The 27,691-nt window shown below is 47.7% G+C and overlaps 2 protein-coding genes across 2 annotated transcripts in view; one reads left to right on the forward strand and one right to left on the reverse strand.

Moving 5' to 3' along the window:
- Positions 1-27,288, forward strand: part of LOC119960905 — a 379,220-nt gene extending 351,932 nt beyond the window's left edge. The window contains exons 12-15 of the mRNA XM_038788480.1: positions 4,067-4,179; positions 5,414-5,660; positions 6,255-6,415; positions 25,479-27,288. Coding sequence (XP_038644408.1) covers positions 4,067-4,179; positions 5,414-5,660; positions 6,255-6,415; positions 25,479-26,768 — 1,811 coding nt within the window. The 3' untranslated portion in view covers positions 26,769-27,288. The remainder of the gene's footprint in view (positions 1-4,066; positions 4,180-5,413; positions 5,661-6,254; positions 6,416-25,478) is intronic.
- On the reverse strand, positions 13,786-16,816 carry LOC119960910 (zinc finger protein 239-like). Its single transcript, XM_038788487.1, has 2 exons — positions 16,032-16,816; positions 13,786-15,037 (listed from the first exon to the last, which is right to left on the reverse strand). The coding sequence occupies exon 2, from the start codon at positions 14,958-14,960 to the stop codon at positions 13,923-13,925; it is 1,038 nt and encodes a 345-aa protein (XP_038644415.1). The 5' UTR covers positions 14,961-15,037; positions 16,032-16,816; the 3' UTR covers positions 13,786-13,922.
- Positions 27,289-27,691: the final 403 nt, after the last annotated feature.

Here is a 27,691-nt window from a genome sequence, read left to right on the forward strand (position 1 = left end):
GAATACAACTCAAGAAGACCAGATTTTAAGAAGATCGATTGCCAAGGTGGGCCTGAAGCAGCCAGAAGCAAGATCTTTTTACCTTTCTGTAAAGAAAGTGTTTGCAGCTTTTAAAAGAAAAAATTATATAATAAAATAACTTAACCTTAACCTGAAAAAGTGGTTATTAGCTTACTTCACTTCCTTATAACGCAGGACCCAGGAACATCGATGCTATTAAGGGGTAAGTAGGTAAAATTCTTCGGTGAAGGTATGGATTATACCGGGGGATAACTTGAAAAGATAGTTTGTCCTGAATAGCACCCACAGAAGCTTGCATTGGAGTCAGGGAGTGAGAATCCCTGTTCACCATTCAGAATATCGACCTTTTTTTGGTATAGGGGGAATTCTAAGAATAGTGGTGAGGTTTTAACTTCACAGGGAATCGAACCTGGGACTCTGGGGCAGCAGGGTATCATGGTGGTTAGCATAAATGCTTCACAGCTCCAGGGTCCCAGGTTCGATTCCCGGCTGGGTCACTGTCTGTGTGGAGTCTGCACGTCCTCCCCCTGTTTGCGTGGGTTTCCTCCGGGTGCTCCGGTTCCTCCCACAGTCAAAGATGTGCGGCTTAGGTGGATTGACCATGCTAAATTGCCCGTAGTGTCCTAATAAAAAAGTAAGGGGGGGGGGGTTGTTGGGTTACGGGTTTATAGGGTGGACACGTGGGTTTGAGTAGGGTGATCATGGCTCGGCACAACATGAGGGCCGAAGGGCCTGTTCTGTGCTGTATGCTGTCTATGTTCTATGGTACTGTGAAGCAACAGTGCTAACCAATTGTGCTACCATGCTGCACATGGTATTATCGTGCCATTGTAGTATATAGTGCCTTTCACAAACTTCGGATGTCTCTGTGTACAGTAAGCCTCCAGAAACAGAATGCGATAATGACCAGTGGTTTTTTTTAGTGAGATTGATTGAGAGTAAACTATCAGTCAGAGAGCAGTGAGAAGTCCCCTGCTGTCCTTCTAACAGTGCTCCGAGATTTGTTTAATAATATTATTACCGAATAGATAAGGGACCCAATGGATGTGGTGCATTTGGATCTTCAGAACGACTTTTGATAAACTCTCACAGAGAAGGTTAGTAAACATAAGAGTGGGAGGAGTATAATGGCACGGATTGAGGATTCACAGAAAACAGAGAATAGGAATAATCAGGTCATTTTCAGGTTGGCAGGACACTGAATAGTGAGGTACGGAAGGATCAGTACTTGAGCTCCAGCTATCACAATTACATCAATGATTTGGATGTGGGGACTAAATGCAATATTTTCATGTTTGCTGATGACTCAAAACTAGGTGAGAATATGCATTGTGAGGAGAGTACAAGGAGGATTCAAGAGGTAACGCAAACTGAACATCATGTCAAGATCTGACACAGTCAGTGATTCATCAGGACCTGAATATCATCAGCATTTGAATGTGGAAGGAGAAATGTTTGTCTGTTCTGTCTGTGGGAAAAAGATTTCAAATATCAGTGTGATTGGAAATGCACCGAGACCCACACAACCCACACCGAGTGAGAGGTGTTCCAGTGAACTGACTGATGGAAAGAGCTTACCAGTTACACAGCCTGAAGAAACATCACACCATTCACAGTGAGGAGAGACAGTGCACATGTTCTAGTCTGATCAAGATTGCAACTGATCATCCATCCTGGAGAGACACAAGGACAACTGGCACCATGGAGAAACCTTGAAAATGTGGGGACTGTGGGAAGGGATTCAGTTACAATCCCAGCGGGAGAGCCATCGGCGCAGTCACACTGGGGAGAGACCGTTCACCTGCTCCATGTGTGGGAAGGGATTCACAAAGTCATCCAGCCTGGGGTCGGATCAGAGAGTTCACAGTGATGAGAGACCTTTTAAATGCTTTTACTGTGGGGATTCCTTTATAACCTCTCCAGATCTAATCAAACCACCAGCTTGTTCACACTGACAAGAGACCATTCAGTTGCTCTCATTGTGAGAAGAGATTCAGACATCGTCTCACCTTATTCAACACCAGCAATTCACACTGGGGAAAGGATATTCACCTGCTCTGTGTGCGGAAAACAATTCACTCAATCATCCAATCTCCAGACACACCAACACATTCACAGTGGGGAGAAGCCATTCACTTGCCCCGAGTGTGGAAGGGATTCAATCGATCATCCAACCTGCTGAGACACCAGCGGGTTCATGTGTGACTGCAGGAGTTGGGTGTTGGGTACCACGGTAGCCTTGTGGATAGCACAATTGCTTCACAGCTCCCAGGGTCCCATATCTGCGGGAGTGTCTGTAACTTGCAGAATCTGGGCTCAGGGTTATTGAGCTGGAGGTCTGAGATGCTGACATTGTGGGGCATCGGGGGGGGGGGGGGGGGGTGGGGGGGGGGAGTCACCTGTACACTTCCCCAAAGTTCAGTAGAAAGTTGCAGTGGGTGGGGCCTCGATTTTCTGAATCATTCGTCAGTTTGAAAGTTGTGGGGATAAGTGAGGAATGATCAGTGAGCTACGGCTGTCCTGACAGCTCGATGTATACTGCAGGCTGCTGAGAGACTAGTGACAGGAACCAGAGGGAACCTCATACAAAAATACTGTTTGCAGTGGGACATGATGAATGGAGCAGTGTGCTGTGGCGGAAGTTATGTGGAGTTCTAGCATTTAATAGACAATAATGTGCAGATAATGTGTCCACAGACAGCTCTCATCAGCTCTGAAGAGAGAAGTCGATTTCATGCCCTTATCTTTTTCTGCTCTATTGATATGCCACTGATAGGGGATAACCAGCACAAATCTTACCCTTTTTATGTCCCCAGTGGAAGATTAATCAGAACCCACCCCGTCACCAAGCTCAGATCTAATTCATGACAGTGAGTGAAATATGGGCAGCCGGTAGCACAGTGGTAAGCACTGTTGCTTCACAGCGCCAGGGACCCGGGTTCGATTCCAGGCTTGATCACTGTCTGTGCGGAGTCTGCACGTTCTCCCATGTCTTCGTGGGTTTCCTCCGGGTGTGCTCCGGTTTCCTCCCACAAGTTCCGAAAGACTTCTTACTCAGTGATTTAAACATTCTGAATTCTCCCTCAGTGTACCTTGAACAGGCATCAGAGTGTGGCAAACTAGGTGCTTTTCACAGTAAATTCATCGCAGTGTTAATATAAGTCTACTTGTAACACTAATGAGATTATTATTAAACCGGACATATCCATCTACATTCAACACAGGTTGTTTAGCATAGGGCTAAATCGCTGGCTTTGAAAGCAGGCCAGCAGCAAGGTTCAATTCCCGTAACAGCCTCCCCGAACAGGTGCCGGAATGTGGCGACTAGGGGCGTTTCACAGTAACTTCATTTGAAGCCTACTTGTGACAATAAGCAATTTTCAATTTCAATTTTCAACACCTTTGAGATGATTATTTCAAATCAATTAAAGATCAACTTATTCGGATCAATGAGATCACTGTCATTATTTCATTCCATTAATGGTTACAACAGTGGATACTTGTGATTCTAATCAACCTTACAACAACATTGCTATTGACCAATGTGTACAAATTGTCCTCCCATCAGTTCCAGCACCTCCAGGAAGGCACATATCTCCATTGCCCGTTGCAACTTGGCTGTAAGGGTTAGCCCTGAGCCTGGTGGTAGCTTCACTCATGATTCCCAGTTACATGTGAGGTAGAAATGGTACGGGAATAGAAGTAAAATATTACGTTGGAAGACGGAGTGAGGGGAAAAATGAAGCAATATCTCAATGTCTCTGACAGCGCGTGGTGTCCATCTTTGTGCGGGGCAGAGCTCCATTAGGTCGGACAAGGGGATTGGCACCCTGATTGTCAGTTGACTCCAATCCGCTTTTGTGGCTGTCCATTCCCATGGCAGTTTTGTGGATGCAGTGGTACTGTGTGCTCTTGGCTTGCTCATGGTTTAGTTCATGCTGGCAGTATTGCCACCACGGTGGGATCCCTGATGGAGAGACTCCCTCTTTAAAGAGAGTCCTGAAGGGTTGCTGAGGTGACCAATTTGTGTTCCTGTTTCTCGCAGGAGCTGTGATAAACAGAATGGGACAGGCGACTCCATGTGCCCAGTCGCATAGTCAGACAAACAGCTTCCAGACATCCAGCGTCCAAGAAACAGACCGGATCGTGGTTGAGAAAGTAAGTTGGATTTGAATGTGTCCTCGGTTGTCCAGCTAGCGAGGCTTGGTTTGTCAACAGTGGTAACTAGGTTGGTGAACCGCTGCACCCTATGTGCTAAAGGGACCTTTTGTGATGTTAACCGTCATCCTTATTTCCAGGCCTGGGTGTGACCTTCCCCAACCTGGCTCCCTTTACTGATGCTCTGCTTGCTTTCTGTTTTCAGTTCTGCGGGACATCGCCTTGGCTCCATTGAAGCAGCTGCCCATGAATCTGTTCATTATGTACACAGCTGGCAACAACATCTCCATCTTCCCAATCATGATGGTTTGCATGATGGCCTGGAGACCATACAGGCACTGATGTCATGTCGGCAAGTGAGTATTGTATTGATTCTGCAGCGCGAAACCGCTCTGAACTGCCATCATTTGAATAGGACTTAGAATAGAGTGCTGAGAGCTCGGTGAATGAGGTGAGTTCGGGAAGGACGGAAAGAGGAGCTCTTTTACTTTCCAGATTTCTTGGCCTTCAAGAAGTGGTCTTACTCTGCTACAGAAGAAGTTAGTTTGTTCGTGAGTAACTGCCAAGTGACATGGGATTATTCTATTTCTATGGCTCAAAATACTGTAGCAACTGGTTGTAAGGTTGATAAAAATATATAAACAAAAGTAAACTATTAGGGGTGGCACGGTAGGTTTATACCTCCAATGTACAGATATGAGTGAGTGTGAGTGAGATAGTACTGAGTGAGCTAAACCAGGGGCTGGTTTAGCTCACTCAGCTAAATCGCTGGCTTTTAAAGCAGACCAAGCAGGCCAGCAGCACGTTCGATTCCCGTACCCAGCCTCCCCGGACAGGCGTCGGAATTGTGGCGACTAGGGGCTTTTCACAGTAACTTCATTGAAGCCTCCTCGTGACAATAAGCGATTTTCATTTCACTTTCATATCCCCCTGGGAGAGAGAGGGGACCGAGACACCAGTCACTGTACAGATATCCCCCTGGGGGGGGAGAGGGGACAGAGACACAGTCACTGTACAGATATCCAACCTGAGAGAGAGGGGACAGAGACACAGTCAGTGTACAGCTATCCCCCCTGAGAGACCACCAGTGAGTGTACAGATATCTCCCTGGGAGAGAGAGGGGACAGAGACACCAGTCAGTGTACAGATATCTCCTCGAGATTTCTCTTGGTGTCCAACAATCCATTGATGTCAGTTTGGAATATAATCAGTGATTGAACTCTCTGGGTTACAGACAACTCATGGGGTGAGGAAATTCCACTTCAGCTCAGTCCGAACTGGCTGCCCCCTGATCCTGTGTCTCTGTGTTCCGGATTCTGCAGCCAGAGGGAAACAGCGTCTCCGCATCTCCCTGTCAAACCCTATTTACAATTACATCTGCTTCAATCGGATCAACTCTCAGTCTCGTAAACACAAGAGAGTAAGGCTCATTCTTCCAATCTCTCCTCGTTGGACAATCCTGTCATCCAGGAACCAATCAGGTGAACCTTTGTTACCCTCCCTCCTGGGCAATTCTGTAGATAAGGAGACCCAAACTGCATAAGTTTTTCCTGCTGTGTTTGACCAAAACTGCAATTTGTACAATTGCAGAAAGACTTTCCTCACTCAAACTCCAGTGAATCATAGAAACCCCTACAGTGCAGAAGGAGGCCATTTGGCCCATCGAGTCTGCACCAACCATTTGAAAGGCCACCATACAGAGACCCCAATTCCCTCCCTATCCCTGTAACCCCACCTGACCTTTGGACACTTGAGGGGCAATTTAGCATGGCCACTCCACCGAACCGGTACATCTTTGGACTGTGGGAGGAAACCGGAGAACCCGGAGGAAACCCACGCAGACACTGGGTGAACGTGCAGACTCTGCACTGGCAGTCAGCCGAAGCTGTAATCAAACCCGGGTCCCTGGCGCCATCCCTCGGTGAAGGCTAACGGAATACCTGCTGTCCCAATTTCTTGCTGTATCTCCATGCTGACTGTTTGTGATTCGAGTACAAAGATCCCTCAATCCTCTGTGAACATTTCAGTCTCTCTCCTGTTCCTGATCTTTCTATTTTTCCCATTCTCACTCCCAGTCTTTAAGGTCCTGGGGAATTCGACTCAGCACTGGCTGCAGTGTCTGCTCTACTTCATCGGCAACCTGCTGGGGTTGGCCCTGGCCGTCTACAAATGCCAGGTGATGGGGCTGCTGCCCACACACTCCTCCGACTGGCTGGCATTCCTCCAGCCGCCCCAGGTAAGATCTGAACTCGGAACGTGAGGGGAGTTAGGAAAATAGGAAGAGAAGGAGACCGTTCAGCGCTCTGGAGCCTGAGCGACAGGTCCAACGTTCCCTGGAGTTTAGATCACCCGATTGAAAGGTGTGTAATTCTGAGGAGACTCCGTAAGGTCGATGTGGAGAGGCTAAATCCCGGAGAGTCGGGGACATGGGGCCACAGTCTCGATAAGGGAGCGGCCATTTTGGACTGTGACGAGGGAGAATTTCTTCACCCAGAGGGTTTGTGAATCTTTGGAAATCTCTATCCCAGGAATCCTGGGTGTTCGGTCGTTGAGTGTGTTCAAGGCTGAGGTGGAGATATCTTGAGAATTGTGGGGCGGGGAGGAGTGCGGGGAGAGTGGAGCTGAGGGTCGATGATGAGCTGTAATCTTGTTGAATAGTGAGCAGGCCTCACCAGGAGCTATTCCCACTCCTATTCCTGATGTTCCTCTCCTTTCACAGAGAGTGGAGTACATGGGCGGGGGGCTGTTCCTGTGATGGTCCCAATCTCCTCCCATCGCTCGGAGAGACAACGCCCGAGGATGATCGACACTGGACTGAATCTGCTTCCTCCTGGTTAACGTCGGACCAGGCAGGTTCCAGGTAACCTGCCCTCCCGCCGCTGCCCCCCACACACACACTGACAGAAAGAGACAGACAGCTGGCCCGTGTACCTGTGACCACTGTCGGAATGGCCGGAGATGTTGGCAGCAGGGACTGTGTATTTTGTCACTGGTTATTCATTCGTTGATTCTTCAACTCCCTTTGCTGAGCCACGAATGAGGGATGTGTTGGGGCTGACGATGGGATGGGAAGCTCCTGAATCAGTCATTCCCGGATGATCCCAGTGGCTCTTGTTCCCCATCCCACCTGGGACGGAAGGTCACAGGTTTGTAACCTGAGAGTCAAGCTGCTGTAATCGGGGCTGTCATTCCAGCCAGCAGAGCTGAGGGAGTGCTGCTGTGTCAGTGAGATGTCAAACCGAGGCCCTCCACCCCCTCGAGTGGATGTAAAATATAAGCAGCAGGATGGGGAGGGAAGTTATCTCCGGTGTCCCTCAAACCCTCACTGAAATTAGGTTCCTGACCGTGTGTTGCATAATGCTATGTGGGATCTTGCTGTGCACATAGCAGTCGCCGTCTCCTCCCACAGAATGGCACGGGCTACACTGCGGGAGTGACCCGTCGAAAGGAAGAGATTGTCTTCCTCCTGTGCCTTTTCAGACTGGCCCAGAGCTTTCAATCAACACGGCAGCTTTTTATATTTGAAGCACAGTCACTGTTTTCACATGGGAAACTTGGCAGGGACTGCACAGCAAGATCCCATAAACACTCCGATTACCACCAGGTACTACATCAGGCTGTCTGAAGGATAATATTGCTGCTCGGACACCAGGCTGGGGAAAGGATTGGGCTGGGTAGTTGCTGCCGTCCTTCTCTCCATCACATTGGCCTCGGGATCTTGTACATCCACCTGAGGGGGCACAATGTGACAGGGAACCTAGTTTATGTCCCACTGACAACAGGAGGCACGGTAGGGCAGCACGGTAACACAGTGGATAGCACTGTGGCTTCACAGCGCCAGGGTCCCACGATCGATTCCCTGCTGGGTCACTGTCTGTGCGGAGTCTGCACGTTCTCCCCGTGTCTGTGTGGGTTTCCCCCGGGTGCTCCGGTTTCCTCCCACAGTCCAAAGACGTGCAGGTTAGGTGGTTTGGCCATGATAAATTGCCCTTAGTGACCAATAAGGTGAGGAGCGGTTATTGGGTTACGGGGATAGGGTGGAAGTGAGGGCTTAAGTGGGTCTGTGCAGACTCGATGGGCCAAATGGCCTCCATCTGCACTGTATGTTCTATGTTATTGAATATTTAGTGCTTGCATATCTGTGAGTGGGCGCACATACGTGCATGTCTATGTGTATGTGTGTCTACGTTTGTATATGTGTGTGCCTATGTTTTTTTCTGGCCTGTGTATGTGTATGCATGCGCCTGTATGTGTGTGGGTGTGCCTATGCGTGTGTGTGGGTGCACGCGCATGCGCATGTGTACCCAGCATATTGCGTGTGCGAGGGTGGCTAGGTGCGTGTGCAAGTGTGCCTACGGATGAGTACATGTGTGCCAATGGATGTGTGTCTGGTCTTTCAACTGCCCTTTCCAGGTTCCAGAAGAGATTTGCTCCAAAGTCAGTCTGGACATTGTGCCTGAATGTGTTCCACTCTGATACTCTGTACTGTCACTGAGCTTCCCCATTAACCTCATCTGGTGTGTGAAGTGGCTGCAGCATCTCCAGGAGTTTCTGACAGTTCTTGACAATCTGCTTTCACTTTATTTAATGATTGTGTTTGAATTGTTCCTCTTCTGTTGGTGGGGCTGGTGTGGTGGTGGTCGGGGGGGGGGGGGGGGGGGGGGGGGGGGGGTGTCCTAATGGTCAGGGTGCACTTCTGACCCCTCCCAATCTGAGACTGTGCCCGATACAGGAGGTGAACCGAGGCCGCTGGAGGCGAATCGATAACCTCGAGGTGAGTGGAGAAATATTCAGTCAGTGCGAGTTGGCTCTGCTGTTAAAGAAGCTGCAATGTCTTTTCAATGATCCTGTAACTGTGAAAATAAAGAATTTCAGCAAAACTGGGCCTCTGTGAAATAACAGTAAAGGAAAACGAGTCTCAGATTTCACTGACTCCACCAGCTCAAAGCTCTCCTGCTCCTTATTAAGTTACGTTTTTAACTCTGCCACAGCCTTGCCTCCTCTGTCCCAGACTTTATGCTGCTGTCTCAGTGATTGGAATGACTGAGTGAATCAACACTCAGTCTTTAACGTTCTCTGTCTGTCTCTCTCTCTCGCTCCCTGTTGTGCTGACACTCATGAATTTCCGGCTGATCACTGAATTCCTATCGACAGTCAACAAGACCTTGATATTTATTGCACCTTCAATACAGTAAAAATCATTTAGCACTGGAGCTGCTTTCACCAGATATTCTCGTGTTCCAGATCACCAGAATTCACTGAGTAAAATCATCTCTACTCGTGTCCATCCTGGCTGTTATGACAATTATTTTAAAGTTGTCTTCTGTTGTTACCAACCACCCTGCCAATGGAAACACGTCTCTCTATGTTGATGAAACCCCTCAAGCATTTCAGTCACTCGATTAAATCTTTCCTTCCCCTTCTCTGATATTGGGAGAACAATCCCGGCTTCGCAGGTCTCTTCACAGAACAGAAACCTCCCATCACTGATACTGTTCTAGTGAGGCTTCCCTGCACCCTCTCCAATTCCTTGATATCTTTCCTAAGGTGCGGGGCTCAGAATTGAACAAAATATTTCCGATGTGGATTAACCAGTGATTTAGAAAGATTCAGTATAACTTGTTTTTCCCACTCTTTTCCTCCAATAAACCCAAGACCCAATTAGGATGTTTTAACCAAGTTGATCGACAAGAAGGCCTTTGACAAGGTGCCGCATAGGAAACAATTAAATACGTTTTTAAAAATCAATTTTGAGTACCCAATTAATTTTATTTTCCAATTTAGCGCGGCCAATCCACCTCACCTGCACATCTTTGGGTTGTGGGGGTGAAACCCATGCAGACATGGGGAGACAATAAACAAAGGGGCAGCACGGTAGCATTGTGGATAGCACAATCGCTTCACAGCTCCAGGGTCCCAGGTTCGATTCCGGCTTGGGTCACTGTCTGTGCGGAGTCTGCACATCCTCCCCGTGTGTGCGTGGGTTTCCTCCGGGTGCTCCGGTTTCCTCCCACAGTCCAAAGATGTGCGGGTTAGGTTGATTGGCTATCATAAATTGCCCTTAGTGTCCAAAATTGCCCTTAGTGTTGGGTGGGGTTACTGAGTTATGGGGATAGGGTGCTCTTTCCTAGAACAGGTGCAGGGTCGATGGGCCGAATGGCCTCCTTCTGCACTGTAAATTCTATGTAAATCTATGAATGTGCAAACTCCACACGGACAGTCACCCAGGGCCGGAATTCCAATCCGGGTCCTCAGCGCCGCAGTCCCAGTGCTATCCACTGCACCACATGCCGCCCTACTATTAAATAAGTTAGCAAAGTGTCTTGGGAGTCCTTGTTCAAGATTTTCTTAAGGTGAACGTGCAGGTTCAGTTGGCAGTTAGGAAGGCAAATGCAATGCTAGCATTTATGTCGAGAGGGTGAGAATACAAGAGCAGGGATGTACATCTGAGGCTGTATAAGGCTCTGGTCAGACTCCATTTGGAATATTGTGAGCAGTTTTGGGCCCTGTATCTAAGGAAGGATGTGCTGGTCTTGGAAAGGGTGCAGAGGAGGTTCACAAGAATGATCCCTGGAATGAAGAGCTTGTCGTATGAGGAGCGGTTGAGGACTCTGTGTCTGTACTTGTTGGAGTTTAGAAGGATGAGGGGGGGATCTTATTGAAACTTACAGGATACTGCGAGACCTGGATAGAGTGGATGTGGAGAGGATGTTTCCAGTTGTAGGAAAAACTAGAACCAGAGAACACAATCTCAGATTTAAGGGACGATCCTTTAAAACAGAGATGAGGAGGAATTTCTTTGCTGCAGAATGCTGGAGGCCAAATCAGAGTGTCTTTAAGTGAGAGATAGGTTCTTGATCAATGAGGGGATCAGGGTTTATGGCGAGAAGGCAAGAGAATGGGAATATCAGAATATCAGCCATGATTGAACGGCGGAGCAGACTCGATAGGCCGAGTGGCCTAATTCTGCTCATATGTCTTACGGTCTTATGGACCTGTCCTGTTGCATTGAAATATTTCTTTATATTCACTCCTGGGTCACTCGACCTGCATTCTGTTTAAAATTATACCGTTTAGTTTACTTTGCCTCTCCTCATTCTTCCTTCCAATACATCCTTTTAAAAAAAATGTTTTGAAATATTTTTTTTAAAATAAATTCAGTGTACCCAATCATTTTTTCCAATTAAGGGAAATTTAGCGTGGCGAATCCACCTACCCTGTGTATCTTTGGGTTGTGGGGGTGAAACCCACGCAAACGCGGGGAGAATGTGCAAACTCCATACGGACAGTGACCCAGAGCTGGGCTCGAACCTGGGACCTCGGTGCCATGAGGCAGCAGTGCTAACCACTGCACCGCCATGCTTCCTCATTCCAAATACATCCTCGATTTGAATCGCTTTGGGATGTTGTGAGCTTGTAAAAGATGCAAAATGAACACAAGTATTTTCTATCACATTTACAGCAGACTTGGGTTGTAGATTTTGCTCTGGAAAGTTTAAATGGGATTGACAGTCAAAGTTTAACTATTTTACTGCAGAAAGAGTTGGTTGTAAATACAAGGTTCCTTAGTGCAGCCTTGGCAAACTGAGTGTAACCCCGAGAGTCTGGTGAGTGGAGGAATTCGGTGAAGGAGGTGTTTGTTCCTTTTCTACCTTTCTCGTCCTGCACAAATTGGTTCTTACTCTACTACTGGGAAATCATTTGTTGAGTATTTGGTAAGTTGTTCAGGTTTACTCTATTCCTAACGTTCAGCGGGGAGTCAGTGAATTCAGAGGAATGATCCCAGACAGCAGTTCTTCAAGGTTCACTGCAGCCCTGGCAGCTCCATTCTCATCTCAGGAGAGCTCGGCAACTGCAGACACTTTACACCAGAGTTCTCCTGGTGCAGCGGGAGCAACATTTTGCTTTAATACCAACAAAACAACCTGATTAATCAGTCACTAGGCAGATGCTGGTTGTAGAATCTTACAGCCAGCACAGGGCGGGGAAGTGAGCAGGACCTGAGGTGAGAGAGCACATGGGCAGTAGAGACGTGGACGCTGACACGTTCTGGTCTGGGGAAGTGCGGACTGAATGTGAGGTTGACCAGGAATTTAAACCGGGGAATGGATGTGGGTTTCAGCAGTAGCCGAGCTGGGGTGGGGTGGAGACGGGCGGCATTATGGATTTTGAAATATCTGGTATGAGTGATGGTGTGAATATGTGGTCGGAATCTCATCTTAACGCAGTGGCACAGTGGTTAGCACAGCTGCCTCATAGCACCAGGAACCCGGATTCAATTCCGGCCTTGGGGCACTGTCTGTGTGGAGCGTTTTTTTTAAATTTAAGAGTATCCAATTCATTTTTTCCAATTAAGGGGCAATTTCGCATGGCCAATCCACTTACCCTGCACATCTTTGGGTTGTGGGGGCAAAACCCACGCAAACACAGGGAGAATGTGCAAACTCCACACGGACAGTGATCCAGACCTGGGATCGAACCTGGGACCTCTGCGCCATGAGGCTGCAGGGCTAACCCACTGCGCCACATGCTGCCCTTGTCTGTGTGGGTTTCCTCCAAGTGTTCTGGTTTCCTCCCACAGTCCACAGATGTGCAGGTTAGGTGGATTGGCCATGCTAAATTGCCCCTCAGGTCCAAAAGATGTGCAGGTTAGATGAGGTATCGCGGGCAGGGCAGGGCAGTGGGCATAGGTAGGGTGCTCTTTTAGAGGGTCAGTGCAGACTTTAAGGGACAAATGGCCTCCTTCTGCACTGTAGAGATTCTATGATTGTGCAGAGTGTGGTTCAGCCTCAGACAGTTCCCAGGGAGAGGGATGGACTCGGTAGTTAGAGAACGGAATTTCTAATGGTGACTGAAGACAATGGCTTTGATCTCCCCAATTTTTAATTGGAGGAAATTTCTGCTCATCCAGTACTGGATGTGGTATAAGCAGTTTGATAATTTAGTAACAGTGGAGGAATGGAGAGGGATGGGGGTGAGGTAGAGCTGGGTGTTGTCAGTGTCCATGTGAAAACCAATACGGTGCTTTGGGATGCTGTCACCTAGTGGCAGCGTGTAGATGGGAAATAGGAGGGGCCGAGGATAGATTCTTGGGGAACACCGAGTACACGGACTTTGGAGAGGAAAGCGATATGAGATGGGTGGTACTTTGCAACAACAGTCGGAAAAGTTTTTTTTTAAAAAAGGATAGGTGATGATGGTGGATTTAAAGGTGAGAGTGACAGTACCAAAAGAGAGAGAGAAACGTTAACAATATCAGCTAACACGGAGAAGCTAACATGGTCAGGATGTTTAGTGCGAATGGAGTCAAGGAGCAGAAGGCAGGTGTCTGACAAGCTGAGTTCTGAGGAAGATTGAAGATAGGAGTGAAACTGGAGAAAGATGCAGATTCAGGGCTCAGACTTTGAGGAAATTTAGAAATGGTTTGGTCTGGTGGGTTAGTGGGAGGGAGGAAAGTAGCAGAGGCAGCTGATCGGATTGTCTCAATCTCAGTAACAAAGAAGCTCCACAAGCTCCTCACCCTTGTTGGAGGTGAGGATGGAAGAGACTGGGGAACCTTTCAAAGAGAATTAATCTGTTAGAGATACTAAAAAATTTACCACACTGTTTAACATAAAGCTGGTTTATTTGACTTTTATGTGAAATGTTAACCGCCAGAACTGGAGTTTATTAACACCAGCAGAAACTGACCCAATGAATATGGTTCTCCCCCGGATACAATTAACAGAACAATTCAATCACAGTTACTTGTGAAGTTGCTGGTGTAGCAGCAGGTTGGCTGACTGTGTGAATCCCTTCCCACACTCGGGGCAAGTGAATGGTCTTTCCCCAGTGTGAATGCGCCGATGTGTCACCAGGTGGGATGATTGACTGAATCCTTTCCCACACTCGGAGCAGGTGAATGGCCTCTCCCCAGTGTGAACTCGCTGGTGTGTCAGTAGATGGGATGACCGAGTGAATCCCTTCCCACACTCGGAACAGGTAAACGGCCTCTCTCCACTGTGGATGCGCTGATGTTCCAGCAGGGTGGATAACCGAGTAAATCCCTTCCCACACTCAGAGCAGTTGAAGGGTCTCTCCCCAGTGTGAACTCGCTGATGTACTATCAGATCAGATGATCGCCTGAACCCAGTCCCACAGTGAGAACATCTGAACGGCCTCTCCCCAGTGTGGACACGTTGATGAAACATCAGTTCCCAGGAACTTGTATAGCCCTTCTCACAGTCCTGACATTTAAAAGGTCTCTCCCCGGTGTGAATTCGCTGGTGTGTCCGCAGGTGGGATGAGTGAGCAAATCCTTTGCCACACGTGGAGCAGATGAACGGCCTCTCCCCAGTGTGAATTCGCTGGTGGACAGTGAGGACAGATAATGTCTTGAAACCAGTCCTGCAGTGAGAGCACTTGAAAGGTCTCTCATCACTGTGAACACGTTGATGACCAGTCAGTTCCCGGGAACTTTTATAGCACTTCCCGCAGTCTGGACATTTAAAAGGTCTCTCGTCTGTGTGAACTTGTCGGTGTTGCTGCAGGGAGGATGAACAAGTGAATCCCTTCTCACACTCCGAGCAAGTGAACGGTCTCTCCCCACTGTGACTACGCTGATGATTCCCCAGCTCAGATGGGTAATTAAAGCCCTTCCCACAGTCTCCACATTTCCACGGCTTCTCTCTGTGGTGACTGCAGTTATGCTTTGTCAGACCAGATGACGGACTAAAGTCTTGTCCATACACAGAAAATGTGTCCAGTTTCTCTTCACTGTGAACGGTGCTTTTTCCTTCCATGTTTCAAATATGGTGGTATACAGGTTACAATAAACTGGTTTCAGTTTCCCGACTGCAAATCCTCCCCTTCTAATACCCTGTGAAATTGATTTAAAACAGAAAAGATTGAGTGAGAGAGACCCAACAAAAACACAATGGTAGGTTGTGAAATTGAGCTGAATGAATCTCGACATTTGTGGGACTGGCACTTGGAAAATGTGACCATGAATGAACTGGTTCATATGCCTGTCAAGGAAGGGAACCTGCCACTTGGTCTGGACCTATACAATTCTCTGGTCTCGCTGGGAGGAGCAGGAAAGGAGAGGCAAGGAATGAAGTAGAGATATTTTATATATCTACAACTCAACAAGATATTTGATGGAACTTCCAAAAACTCCTATCTTCCTCCACCTAGAAGGACCAGGGTAGGAGGTGTTTGTGAACACCATCACCACCATGTTCTCCTCCAACTTACACACCATTCTGACTTGTTCAACATCCAATACTGGAATAACAGAAATTTCCTCCATTTTCATATTGTCTGCAGTTCCTGCCAGCCACTATCTTCACCCCTTCTCCTCGGAACTGCCAGAGACCGAACCAGACTGAATATTTCACCTTAAACTTGAGCTTTCAACCAGATGTCAACATCATCACCATTATTGACTATTTCCACCTCAATAACATCACCCAACTAAGGATGGCAGATTTACACAGTGAATGTCAATGACCTGGAACTCGATCATTATGCTAAAAGGGCGATTAAATTCAGGTGCTGATTAATCAAATAATGTGGCCAGATTTTGATGTGAAACTTGGTTCAAGTTTCCTGTCTGCAAATCCTCTTCTAATACCCTCTAAATGGAGGTTTACAAAAACCATCACTGTCAGTCCAGAAACTAAATTCAAAAGAGACAAACATTTCTCTTGGTTTGAGGTTGCTGTATCTAAATCCTCCCCTTCCAACCCCCAGTAAAGGAGTTTCCAAAATCTATCACGGCATTCTAGGAGAGAAGTTCACAACACCCCCACCTCCGGCATCCTGAACAAAGATTATGTGGATGATGAAGGCTTCAAACCTCTAATACGAACCTGCAGATCCCGTGTTTGCTGCTCCCAGTCTTTCTCCCGGGACAAAACTCTGGTTAACTGCCGCCATCTTGCTTCAGCGTGGAGCACAGCGCATGCGCTGGCATCGTAGTGACGCAACAGAGTGGGCGGAACATCAAAGTTTCTGTTCCCAGCCGGGTCCTAGCGCCAGTTAATGACAGCGATGTACAACTTTTTTAAACCTCCCACTCCCAGGCTGCGCTGGTGTTTGCAGCCTGGAGGACTCTCTGAGTCATTGATATATTCAGTGTGAGAGGCTGCAGTCCTGTCTCGCTATCTGAACTGGTTATACAAGTTCTGGTTGAAGGAGTCAGGAGATTTACTCATTGTAACCCACAGGATTTGTGTGATCCTTTTCAGTCCATTGTCAGCATCTTTGTGTGATATTTTCAAACCCTCACAGTGATTTGCCTTAATTTAAGATACGTTTCAGCAGCAGGCTTTCTGGCGATTTTTAAATGGAAAGGTTATTTACTATCACACTGTTTCCACCGATGTTTGAACATCTCAGTCCCTCGTCTCTTTCACACTGACTCATACACAGAAATTAGATACAGATCGAGTTGAGGCTGGAATTGTGAATATGGAATGTGTACTGCAATCTGTATATCGCTGCAGGTGTTGTCGAGCTGTTCCTTTAGTTGGAGTGAAGCATTCTCAGAAACAAATCATTTCTGGGTGGCATGGTAGCACAGTGGTTAATACTGTTGCTTCACAGCGGCAGGTCCCAGGTTTGATTACCGCTTGGGTCACTGTAAATGTGGAATCTGCATGTCCTCCCTGTGTGTACGTGGGTTTCCTCTGGGTGCTTCGGTTACCTCCCATGTCCAAAGATGTGCAGGTTAGGTGGATTGGCTATGCTAAATTGTTCTTAGTGTCCAAAAAGGTTAGGTACGGTTACCGGGTTACAGGGATGGGGTGGGGGAAAAAATTAAATGAAAATCGCTTATTGTCACAAGTAGGCTTCAAAAAATGAAGTTACTGTGAAAAGCCCCCAGTCGCCACATTCCGGCGCCTGGTCGGGGAGGATGGTGCAGGAATTGAACCCATGCTGCTGGCCTGCCTTGGTCTCCTTTAAAAGCCAGCTATTTAGCCCTGTGCTAAACCAGCCCCCAGCTGGAGGTGTGGGCTTAAGGAGAGTGCTCTTTCCAAGTGACAGTGCTGACTCGAATGGTCTCTTTCTGCACTGTAGATTCTATGAATTCTCATGAGACTCTGAAGCTTGTTCTAGACGAATAGCTGGAGGTTGGTTCTCAGGGCCGTTTAAGAAGTCTCACAACACCAGGTTAAAGTCCAACAGATTTATTTGAAATCACAAGCTTTCAGAGAGCTGCTCCTTCATCAGTGGAGGCAGGTTCACAAATGCTGTATAAATAGATCATTCACCCGAGGAAGGAGCTGCGCTCCAAAAGCTAGTGATTTGAAACAAACTTGTTGGACTTTAACCTGGTGTTGTCAGACTTCTTACTGTGCCGACCCCAGTCCAACGCCGGCATCTCCACAGTATATATCGGCAGAGTCACAATTGCGAGATAATTACAGATTGGAATGTGAAGAATGGTTGGACTGCGGGTCTTTACAGGTACAAACAATGTGAGGTAGACAATGTTGGCCGAGTTGCATGAGTATGTACTGTGTACCTGGTGGGTGGTGTTCTCATGTGTAATGGTGGTATCCATGTTGATGATCCGGCGTGTCTTGCAGACATTGCCATGGCAGGTTGTGTGGTGTCACTGTTCTCCTGAAGGCTTTTTGCTGCGAACAATGGTCTGTTTGAGGTTAGGCAGTTGATTGAAGGCAAGTAGTGGGGGTGTGGGGATGGCCTTGCCGTGATATTCGTCGTCATCATTGACATGTTGAATGCTCCGACGGAGATGTCGTAGTTTCTCCACTCCAGGGAAGTACTGGACGACGAAGGGTATTCTGTCGGTCGTGTCCTGTGATCGTTTTCTGAGGAGGTCGGTGCGGCTTTTCATTCTGGCTCATTTCTTGCTCAGATATCCTGTTTAACCTTTACCCAGGTGTCTGCTTTACATATGGGTCCTGAGGTCCTCCCCAACTGATCAAGTTTATCTTGATTCAGGTTCTGTGCTGGAGACATGTCCTCGGCAGAGATAACAGGCCGTCACTGTCCTGTGTTTGTCAAGCCAGGGAGCTTTCTTCACAATACATTTCTTAAGATGTAATAACACTATTGGACAATGATGTCTTACCTGGAGAAGGGAATATCCTTATTGACTGCTCACAACTGATTTCTGACTAACCCAGTTCTTTCTAAGCTGTGAGCTTGTTTTCCTAATTTCTTGATTATAAACTGTAGATAACAAAGAAAAGCCACCAGAATGATCACAATCAGCAGCACAAACCCTTGAGCCATCATCGCGAAACATGTCAAACATTTCCAGTAAAATGTGACAACTATCGACTCAGATTCATCCGCCCCACCTGCAGATCATCTTTCACAATTCTAAATTATTGACATGCTGTAAATAGAACATAAAATATGTTTTAAATATCAATTGAACAAAAGTTCATGCACGGACTTTAATGATTCTCCAGCTCTCTGCTCACCTACATCCACCTTGTCAATATTTTTCAAACTAATTAGCGGGCTTCCAGTGACTCTTCATCCACATTTGATTAAAGAATGTTCCGCTCTTTTGAACCAGGGTTCCATTCTGGCATCTTCCCATCCAGTTATAAGAGCAATGGAATTTTTAACAGTTTTATTGGTGGTGTCAGTTAGAACATGAATGTTGGTCCCACTGGACCAGGAGCTTTCCCCTGTGGACTGTGTGTGGAGCTGCTGAGCTCTCCTGAGCTGAGAGTGGAGCTGATTGAGCTGTCGGGCCTGCAGTGATGTGGAGATGTTGGACTGGGGTGAGCACAGTGAGAAGTCTTACAACACCAGGTCAAAGTCCAACAGGTTTGTTTCAAACACGAGCTTTCGGAGCGCAGCTCCTTCCTCAGCCTGCAGTGAACCTGGGAGACCCACTGTCTGGGATCTTTCCTCTTCATTCAGACTCCCAGCTGAAGCTGTTTCTGCAGTAAAATAGTTTAATTTGAATATCAATCCCAATTTAATCTTTGGAGAAAAATCTACAACTTTAAATCAGCTCTAAAAGAGAGAGATCTGACAGGGACTGTTATTGACCCCAAGGCACAGTCAATGGTAGATTTTGGAAGGAAGATGGAAGAGAGGCTGTATATAAATGGTGCAATTTTAAACAGAGTGTAGCATCTACAATACTAGGGGGTAAATGTACAAAATTGATTTATTATGACAAGCGGAGTTGATGAATCTGTTTAATAGGGTCCTTGGTTTATTAATGTAGACATGGTGTACGAATGAAAGGAAGCTATCGTGAATCTTAGTAAATTACTGATTATCCAGCAGTGTAGAAAATTATCCAGGTATGTCTTGTACACGAAGAGCAGGACAAATCAAACCCAGCCCATTACTGCCTCATCCGTCTTCTCTCAATCATCAGTAAAGTGATGGAGGGATCATCAACAGTGCTATCAAGTGGCACATGCTCAGCAATAACCTGCTCATTGATGCCAGGTTGCGTTCTGGCAGGGTCACTCAGCTCCTGACATCATTATGTCCTTGGTTCAAACGTAGATAAAAGAGCTGAACTCCAGATGTGATCTGAGAGTGACTTATTGACACCACGGCAGTATTTGACCGAGTGTGGCATCAGGGAGTCCCAGCAAAATTGCTGTCAATGGGAATCGGGTAAACTGTCCGCTGGTTGGAGTCACACCTGGCACAAAGAAAGATGGTTGTTGGAGGTCAATCATCTCAGCTTCAGGACATCACTGCAGGGGCTCCTCGGGGTCCTGTCCAAGGTCTAACCATCTTCAGCTGCTTCATGAATGACCTTCCTTCCATCATAAGGTCAGGAGTGGGGATGTTACGGCACCACTCACGACTCCTCAGACACTGAAGCAGTTCATGTCCAAATGCAACAACCTGGGCAATACCCTGGGCTTGGGCTGACAAGTGGCAAGTAACATTCATGCCACACAACTGCCAGGCAATGACCATCTCCAACAAGAGAGGAACTTATGATCACCCCTAAACATTTAAAGGCATTACCATCATTGAGTCCCATACTATCAACATCCTGGGGGTTACCATTGAACAGAAACTGAACTGGACTAGAGGTTGAAGAAGGCAACTCACCACCATCTTCTGAAGGGCAACTCGGGATGGGCAATAAATGCTGGTCCAACTAGCGACATCCATATCCTGTAAATGAATAAAACAATACAAATATATAAATACTGTGGCTACCAGAGCAGCTCAGAGGGGAGGAATCCTGCGGCGAGTAATTCACCTCCTGGCTCCGCAAGGCCAGACCACCATCGAAAAGCCACAAGTCAGGAGTGTGATGGAATACTCTCCTCTTGACTGGATGAGTGTAGCTCCACCAATATTCAAGGAGCTCACACCATCCAGGACAAACAAGCCCATTTGATTGGCACCCCATCCACAAATATTCAATCCCTCTACCATTGACGAACAGTGACAGCCATGTGTACTGTCTACAGGTTGCACTATAGTAATTCACCAAGGCTCCTTAGCACCTTCCAAACCCATGACCTCCACCATCAAGAGAGACAATAGCAGCAGGTACCTGATAAAAGGTATGGATAAATTAGACGTGGAGCGGATGCTTCCTCTTGTGGGGCATTGTAGAACGAGAGGTCATTGTCTCAAGATAGGGACAGCAAATTTCAAATAGAGATGAGGAGAAACTACTTCTCAAAGGGTCGTAAATCTGTGGACTTCGCTACTGAAGAGTGTGGTGGGTGCTGGGACAGTCAATAAATTTGAGGAGGTGGACAGATTTTTTTTTTAAATTCCCAATTAAGGGGCAATTTACCATGACCAGTCCACCTACCCTGCACAGTTTTGGGTTGTGGGGGTGAGACCCACACAGACATGGGGAGAATGTGAAAACTCCACATGGACAGTGACCCTAGGCTGGGACTAAACCCAGGTCCTCGGCACAGTGAAGCAGCAGTGCTAACCACTGCGCCACCTAGTCACCCTCCAGATTTTTAATCAGTAATGGATTGACGGGTTATGGTGAAAGGGCAGGACAGTGGAGATGGATTGACGGGTTCTGGTGAAAGGGCAGGACAGTGGAGATGGATTGACTGGTTATGGTGAAAGGGACGACAGCGGAGATGGATTGATGGGTTATGGTGAAAGGGAGGACAGTGGAGATGGATTGACGGGTTATGGTGAAAGGGAGGACAGTGGAGATGGATTGACAAGTTATGGTGAAAGTGCAGGACAGTGGAGATGGATTGACGGGTTATGGTGAAAGGGAGGACAGTGGAGATGGATTGACGGGTTATGGTGAAAGGGAGGACAGTGGAGATGGATTGACGGGTTATGGTGAAAGGGCGGGACAGTGGAGATGGATTGACGGGTTATGGTGAAAGGGAAGACAGTGGAGATGGATTGACAAGTTATGGTGAAAGTGCAGAACAGTGGAGATGGATTGATGGGTTATGGTGAAAGGGCAGGACAGTGGAGATGGATTGACGGGTTATGGTGAAAGGGAGGACAGTGGAGATGGATTGACGGGTTATGGTGAAAGGGCAGGACAGTGGAGATGGATTGACGGGTTATGGTGAAAGGGAGGACAGTGGAGATGGATTGACGGGTTATGGTGAAAGGGCGGGACAGTGGAGATGGATTGGTGGGTTATGGTGAAAGGGAGGACAGTGGAGATGGATTGACAGGTTATGGTGAAAGGGCAGGACAGTGGAGATGGATTGACGGATTATGGTGAGAGGGCAGGACAGTGGAGATGGATTGACGGGTTATGGTGAAAGGGCAGGACAGTGGAGATGGATTGACGGGTTATGGTGAAAGGGTGGACAGTGGAGATGGATTGACGGGTTATGGTGAAAGGGCGGGACAGTGGAGATGGATTGAAGGGTTATGGTGAAAGGGCAGGACAGTGGAGATGGATTGACGGGTTATGGTGAAAGGGCAGGACAGTGGAGATGGATTGACGGGTTATGGTGAAAGGGCAGGACAGTGGAGATGAGGCCATGATAAGATCAGCCATGATCATATTGAATGGGGGAGTCGGCTCGAGAGGCTAAATTGCCTACTCCTGGTTCTCATGTTCTAGGAAAGAACTGTAGCCCTGTAGGTAACAGCACCTCAAGCACAAAACTGGGGTTCTTGATTAGGAAGAGGATATCTCTTTTTCCTAATGTTCTCCAATTAAGGGGCAATTTAGCATGACCAATCCACAACCCCTGCACAAAGATGGGTTGTGGGGGTGAAACCCGCGCAGACACGGGGAGAATGTGCAAACTCCACATGGACAGTAACCTGGGGCCAGGATCAAACCTGAGTCCTTGGCACCGTGAAGCCACTGCGCCACCATGTCACCCAAAAGTGGATTTCTTGATTAATAAGGGTTCAGGGATAATGGGGAGAAGGCAGGACACTAAAGGGCAATTTAGCATAGCCAATCCACCAAACCTGCATTGGTGGGAGAAAACCGGAGCACCCAGAGGAAACCCACGCAGACACAGAGAGAAAGTGCGATCTCCACACAGTCACCTAAGGCCAGAATTGAACTCGAGTCTCTGCCGCAGTGAGGCAACAGTGCTAAGCACTGTGCCACCCAACATCTGTGGATATTAAGGGGCAATTTAGCATTGCCAATCCACCTAACCTGCACATCTTTGGACTGTGGGAGCAAACCGGAGCACCCAAAGGAAAAACACACAGACATGGGGAGAAAGTGCGATCTCCACACAGTCAACCAAGGCCGGAATTGAATTTGAGTCTCTGGCACTGTGAGGCAACAGTGCTAATCACTGTGAGACAAGAATACTAACCACTGTGAGGCAAGAATGCCAACCTGTGTGAGACAACAATGCTAACCACTGTGAGGCAACAATGCTAACCACTCTGAGGCAACAATGCTAACCACTCTGAGGCAACATTGCTAACCACTGTGAGACAACAATGCTAACCACTGTGAGGCAACAATGCTAACCACTGTGAGGCAACAATGCTAACCACTGTGAGGCAACAATGCTAACCACTGTGAGGCAACAATGCTAACCACTGTGGCACCAAAATGCTTCACTGAAATATTTAACTCAAATACTTAACTCAGTCACCCCACCCTCTGAGTTTACATTTGACTGGAGCTGCTGTCTGGAAAACGTTTGGGAATTTGAAATTCTCCCCCAATTCCTACTTCATCTTTCTGATGGATAACCATAGGAGGCCATTCAGCCCATCGAGTCTGCACTGACTCACTTTAGCCCTCACTTCCCTCCTATTATTGTAACCCAATAACCTCTCCCAACCTTTTAGGTCACTAAGGGCAGTTTATCATGGCCACTCCACCTAACCTGCACGTCTTTGGACTGTGGGAGGAAACGGAGCACCCGGAGGAAACCCACGCAGATACAGGGAGAACGTGCAAACTCCGCACAGACAGTGACCTAGCGGGGAATCGAGCCTGGAACCGTGGCGCTGTGAACACTTGTGATGCCCATGAAGGGTCTGTGGACATGGATTTCTGTATAACCTGGTTCCTAGTTTTATTAATTTCTCGATTCTCCCCCAATATCCACATCGCAGGAAAAAATCACGAGTCTCTAATTAGGGTATTCGATGTTGGTGTATTTACCCAGCACTCCCCCCAGTAGTGAATGTCCCCTATTGACACCAGAGGACCACCAGCGCATGCGCAGAAGCGCCCAGTATGGGAGCATGCGCACTGTGAGTAATGGTCAAGGGGGGGGGGAGGGGGGGGGGGTGTTGTTTTGTCGTCTCTGCATCAGGGAAGGATTCGGAAACTTTGAAGGAGCGATGGAGCCGGATCTGGATTGGGAGGGTTTCTAAAGAACTGGTGAGAGCCTCAAACCCCGAATGAGACTCTGCAGGTCCCGCGTTTCCAGCTCCAAGTCTTTTTTCCCCAGAACCAGGTTCCGGTTAAAGGTCATCATTTTGGGTCAGCGTAGAGCGCATGCGCCGCATGACGTCACAGTGAGTAGGCGGAGCTTCAGGGTTTCAGTTATCACCGGGTCCTATTGTCCGGCATGTTTAACAATGGGCAACAGGTTTTTAAACAACTCTGATGTACGGGGCCTCCAGGAGTCTTTGGGCCATATATTTATATTCAGTGAGAGGTTAGAGTCTCCGTATTGTCACCTGAAGGAACTACTTCTCCACTTTGTTTGCACTTCGACCCCACACTCCTAATCACTGTCTGCCTAGTGTGGAGGGGACTGGGTAAGTCAGAGAATCTGCTCCTGGACCTGCTCTTGGGCCTGGTTAAAACAGCAATTTACAGAGTGGCAGGGGTAACTCTGGCTGTCGGCCCCTTTTCTGTGCCCGGATGGTCCTGGAAGGGGAGCGTGTGGTGTCTGCCGGAACACTTGAGACCTTCCACACTGGTGGATACCCTAGGGTGCAGAATGTCTCATAGACACTGGAAACAACATTCTGGTTTAGATTTTTAAATAAATTTAGTGTACCCAATTCATTTTTTCCAATTACGGGGCAATTTAGCGTGGCCAATCCAGCTACCCTGCACATCTTTGGGTTGTGGGCACGAAACCCACACAAACAAGGAGAGAATATGCAAACTCCACATGGACAGTGACCCAGAGCTGGGATCGAACCTGGGACCTTGGTGCCGTGAGGCAGCAGGGCTAACCCACTGCGCCACCGTGCTGCCCAACTTTCTGGTTTAGTTGAGAAGCACAAGTTTAGGAAACGAGAGAGAAAAAATCAATAGAAACTGAAATTGTCTGTTTGGAATTCCTATCCTGTACTAATGGTAATCCTGACACTGTCAATGTCTTTTACAAGGTACAAGAGGACGTTGATTTGCAGATGGGAAACTCAGACCAAACATATCGAGATCTGACAGAGTCACTCAATTCATCAGGACCTGAATATCATCGGTCTTTGAATGTGGAAGGAGAAATGTTTGTTGGTTCTGACAGTTGGAAAAGATTTCAAACATCAGTGTGACTGGAAAAGCACCGAGATCCACACAACACACACCCGAGTGAGAGTGTTCCTGTGAACTGACTGGAAACATCAGTGTGACTGGAGAAGCACCGAGATCCACACAACACACACCCGAGTGAGAGAGTTCCAGTGAACTGACTGTGGAAAGAGCTTTAACCAGTTACACAGCCTGAAAAAACATCACCCCATTCACAGCGGAGAGAAACCGTACACGTGTTCTGTGTGTGGACGAAGCTTCAACTGATCATCTAACCTGGAGAGACAAGGACATGAACACCATGGAAAAGCCGTGGAAATGTGGGAACTGTGGGAAGGGATTCAAATACCCATCCCTGCTGGAAATGCATCGACGCAGTCACACTGGAGAGAGGCCGTTCACCTGCTCTGTGTGTGGGAAGGGATTCATTCAGTCATCCCACCTGCTGACACACCAGAGAGTTCACAGTGGGGAGAAGCTGTTTAACCAGTCAGACTGTGATAACAATAAAAGCTCCGAGGACCTGGTCAAGCACCAGGTTGTTCGCACTGAGGGGCAGTTCAGCTGCTCTCACTGTGGGAAGCTGTTCAAACGATCACAGACACTCATTGAACATGAACGTACTCACACTGGGGAGAGGCCATTCACCTGCTCTGTGTGTGGGAAGGGGTTCACTCAGTCTTCCAGCCTCCAGAAACACCAGCGAGTTCACACTGGGGAGAGGCCATTCACCTGCTCCTTATGTGGAAAAGGATTCATTTCTTTAACCAGCCTCAGATCACACCAACTTGTTCACTCGGATAAGAAACCTTTCCAATGCTCTGAATGTGGGAAGAGTTTTAAATTCACAAATGTTCTGCTGAGACACCAGCAGATTCACACTGGGGAGAGGCCGTTCACCTGCACTGACTGTGGGAAGAGATTCACTTGCTCATCCCACCTGGTGATGCACCAGCGGGTTCACACTGGGGAGAAACCGTTCACCTGCTCAAAGTGTGGGAAGGGATTCAGTGTCTCATCCAACCTGCTGACACACCAGCGCACTCACACTGTGGATAAACCCTTCATTTGCTCTGAATGTGGGAAGGGATTCGTTTGTACAGCCTACTTACTGAGTCACCAGCGGATTCACACTGGGGAGAGGCCGTTCACCTGCTCTGACTGTGGGAAGGGATTCACTCGCTCATTCCACCTGCTGGCTCACCAGCGGGTTCACACTGGGGATAAACCATTTACCTGCTCCAAGTGTGGGAAGGGATTCACTCAGTCATCCCACCTGCTGACACACCAGCAAGTTCACACTGGGGATAAACCATTTATCTGCTCTGATTGTGGAAATGGATTCACTTGTAGATCTAATTTACTGACACACCAGCGGGTTCACACTGGGGAGAGGCCGTTCACCTGCTCGGAGTGTGGGAAGGGATTCACTCGCTCATTCCACCTGCTGACACACCAACGCACTCACACTGTGGATAAACCCTTCATTTGCTCCGAATGTGGGAAGGGATTCGTTTGTACAGCCTACTTACTGAGTCACCAGCGGATTCACACTGGGGAGAGGCCGTTCACTTGCTCCGAGTGTGGGAAGAGATACACTCGCTCATTCCACCTGCTGGCACACCAACGCAGCCACAGCAAGGGGAGACCGCAGGGGTTGGATTCTGCAGTTATTGCTGCTGTTAATCACATCCCGGACTGAACCTTCAGCATTCTGATTGTTGGGAGTTTATTTCTGATAATAATCCCTATTACTGGGTTGGGTTGAAAATCCTCTGGATAAATGTCAAGTGAACTAATATTGTTTCAGACACACAGTCGGGACCTTCATTTCTTCAGGATAAGAGGAGATTAACTGATGTTCTGGTACAGACTGCTGCATTTTGGGAACTTTTCTGATAATAATCCCTATTACTGGGTTGGGGTTGAAAATCCTCTGGATAAATGTCAAGTGAACTAATATTGTTTCATGCACACAGTCGAGACCTTCATTTCTTCAGGATAAGAGGAGATTAATTGATGTTCTGATACAGACTGCTGCATTTTGGGAACTTTTCTCCTTTCTAACTCCGGGTTATTTCAGTTCTGACACCTTGAGTTACTCCATGGACTAGTCCCAGCTCTGCATTCCTCCCAGAGTGTCTCTCTTAGTCTTGGGATCCAGGGACGTTATTGTGATGTGACAGTGAGTAGGCGGAGGGATCACTAAACATAAAACAGAGTCATTTGCACTGATGTGCTTGTCTCCCCAATTATTTTTTGTTTTTAAAAGTAATTTTTATTCAAATTTTAACCAACAAAAGAAAGAAAAACAGTAACCATTTTGATGAACCCGGCCATGTCGTTGATCCAGGATTCCGCGCTTGGGGGCTTCACATCCTTCCACTGTAAAAGAATCCTGCGCCGGGCTACCAGGGGCGCAAAGGCCAGAATACCGGCCTCTTTCACCTCCTGCGTTCCCGGCTCCAATGCTACCCCGAAAATTGCAAGCCCGCAGCCCGGCTCCACCCTGGAGCCAACCACCCTTGACAACGTCCCCGCAACACCCCTCCAAAAGCCCTCCAATGCAGAACACGCCGAGAACATGTGGGTGTGGTTTGCTGGGCTCCCCAAACACCTGCCACA

Source organism: Scyliorhinus canicula, unplaced genomic scaffold (genome assembly GCF_902713615.1).
Source record: "Scyliorhinus canicula unplaced genomic scaffold, sScyCan1.1, whole genome shotgun sequence".
Lineage (NCBI taxonomy): Eukaryota > Metazoa > Chordata > Chondrichthyes > Carcharhiniformes > Scyliorhinidae > Scyliorhinus > Scyliorhinus canicula.

Bases quoted from the DNA above. Each gene is read 5' to 3' on its own strand.
- LOC119960910 (XM_038788487.1), bottom strand. From the start codon at position 14,960: ATGGAAGGAAAAAGCACCGTTCACAGTGAAGAGAAACTGGACACATTT.